We start from the raw sequence: 2,368 nt of genomic DNA, 5'->3' as shown, positions 1-2,368 counted from the left end.
TGTGCGCGTGTGTGTGTATGTGTTTTTGTGTGTTTCTGTGGGTTTTATGTGTTTTTTTATGTATGTGCAAGTATTTCTCAAGCTCTGATTTGTGATTTAACTCTTAATATTGCAATGGAAATTTTCAGGCAAGGAACTGGGGAAGGATACCCCAAAGGTGAACGGTTATAGCTTCGTGACGGCCCCATCTCCCATTCCGGGTGTGGATGCCTCGCCCCTCATGACATGGGGTGAGGTTGAAGGAACTCCTTTCCAGCTTGATGGTAGCCAGACCCCGCTCTTAAAGAAACACACTCCTGGGCCTACATACAGGATGCCTAAGCTACCCAACAGGTTAGTTTCATTATGGTTTAGAGGTTACTTTGTTTACAAGCTAGTATGAAAGAAACATTGTTGATCAGCTATTTGATGCATCTAGGACTACATCTCTACACAATGCTCTTGTAGCAGGCATTTTTTCTCTGGTTTAAGTATCTTAAGACATGCCTAATGGAGAGCTTGTAGCATAAAATTATACAGTTACACAAAAAAGTAATCCCTTTGTTGAATTCTAGGGAAGAACTGTAACTTGAAATTTATATTCCTGTGGATGATCTCAGAAGTAAGCTGATTCTGTGTGCTTACTCTTGTAGGTAATTTTCTCTTGAATTTTGTTAAAACTTGGATGCTTTAGTGATTATATGCTTTGATGAACTTAACCATCCCTTTAATTCTTCTTCCAGAGAGCGCCTTGGCCTCCAGTTGGCTGAGAAGGCCAGTCAGAAGCACAGGATCAGAAAGGCCAAGGCTGCCTCTTCTGCTGTGACCTCTTCAAACACCCCAGGTAGCAGACACACCCCACAGTCATCACTGCAGAGAATCACCTCCATGTCTCCAGCAGCACAGAAGCTTCTCACAAACAAGCTAGTAGTTAGACAAGGTACTGACAAAGCCCTGAGAGCCTCTTACACCCCATCACCAAGCATTCACCGAGGTTCCTCAACACCAGGAGCTATCACACCAAAGACTGACTATCTCTCTAGTGCACACAGAACAAACACACCGAAAATTAAGAAAATAAGAACCCCGTCAGCCTCTGTTGAAGATCCATCCCCTGGGCTCACAGACAATCTCCTGAACTTGCCTCGGAGAGCAAAGATAAGCTCTACCCAAGGTAGCAGTGAGTCACAGGAAGGCCCAAGAAAGCGTGCAGCTGATTTCTTTTGAGTATGCTGACCACATATGGGGGATTTGGACTGTTTCTATTGAATACTAATATAACTGTCAAATTGTGATGCTCAAACTTTGTGTATAAGGTGCAAAACAGTTTGTAAAGCAGAAAGGAGGGGGATTGGAAAGGTTTCATATTAAGGATATGACTTCAGTCCCAGCTCTGTTGTGCCTTCATCCTCTTCCATTGGCTGTTCACTCATTATGTACATTAATTATTCTAACAATACTTACCTTCCATAGATCTTATCTTAAAGAGCTAAACAGTATTCCTTGAGTTGGCTTGTCTCTATCTACTGTTGCAAAATTTCCATACTGGAAGCAGTACTATTCATCAACCATGTCATATTACTGTGTATATATACACATGTCTCTTTAGTGTTTATGAAATCATGCTATCATTTCCATTATCTTAAATTTCATTTTATTGCAATGTTTCCTTTGAATTAGCACCACAGGTGGGATTAATTCTAAATTATCACATTATTATACTCTAAAGTATGAAAATCTATCTATTTATCTATATATGTATATTTATTGAATAAATATTGGTCAGAATGTCTTGATGTAATGCAAAAGAAAATATTCTGTTACTTCCCCTTTTGTACAATTTTCTCTTTATTGTGTCATGTTTCGTAAAAAAAAGAAGAGATGGCAGAAACACATTTAATTGCCTGAAGTGCTTTAGTCAAGGGATATATGTGAAGAGGATGGTGAAAGTCTTCAGTAGTGCCAATATAGCACTACTGTTTCATCATAACTTATCAGGTACCTAAATGGAGATGGTTATGACTGTGTTTGTAAGCAGATACTTCACTCTGCTTGTGAATATGTGGATTAAAATAATTAAAATAAATGTGTCATATCCTGTGTTGTGAGTGGCAAAGATATAATTCATGTGACTGTATACAGTGTTTCAGGTAAATGTGCATTGAAATAAGACATTTGTTTAGATTTATAATGGTTGATATTGCCCTAAAAGTGATAATACATATTTCTTAATACAAAAGTTTTTTCTTTGACCATAAACCTTAGTTTGCAACAGATTCAACAAATGATATGTGTATTGACTTCTGAATTTTAACTACTGCAAACATTATTATTTATACCAGAGCTAAAACAAAATTGAAATGCACATGCACAAGAAGTGTGCTTGTTT

The 2,368-nt window shown here is 38.0% G+C and overlaps 1 protein-coding gene across 1 annotated transcript in view; it reads left to right on the top strand.

Moving 5' to 3' along the window:
- The window catches only part of LOC119595102 (splicing factor ESS-2 homolog), a gene marked incomplete in the record, with an annotated part of 7,311 nt that extends 5,093 nt beyond the window's left edge, over positions 1-2,218 (top strand). The window contains 2 exon segments of the mRNA XM_037944245.1: positions 129-333; positions 723-2,218. Of these exon segments, the coding sequence (XP_037800173.1) occupies positions 129-333; positions 723-1,206 (689 nt within the window).
- Positions 2,219-2,368: the final 150 nt, after the last annotated feature.

The sequence above is a fragment of the Penaeus monodon genome, chromosome 35, assembly GCF_015228065.2.
Source record: "Penaeus monodon isolate SGIC_2016 chromosome 35, NSTDA_Pmon_1, whole genome shotgun sequence".
Classification (NCBI taxonomy): Eukaryota; Metazoa; Arthropoda; class Malacostraca; order Decapoda; family Penaeidae; genus Penaeus; species Penaeus monodon.
The sequence above is the reverse complement of the archived record's forward strand: the minus strand, read 5'-3'. Positions and strand labels throughout refer to the sequence as shown.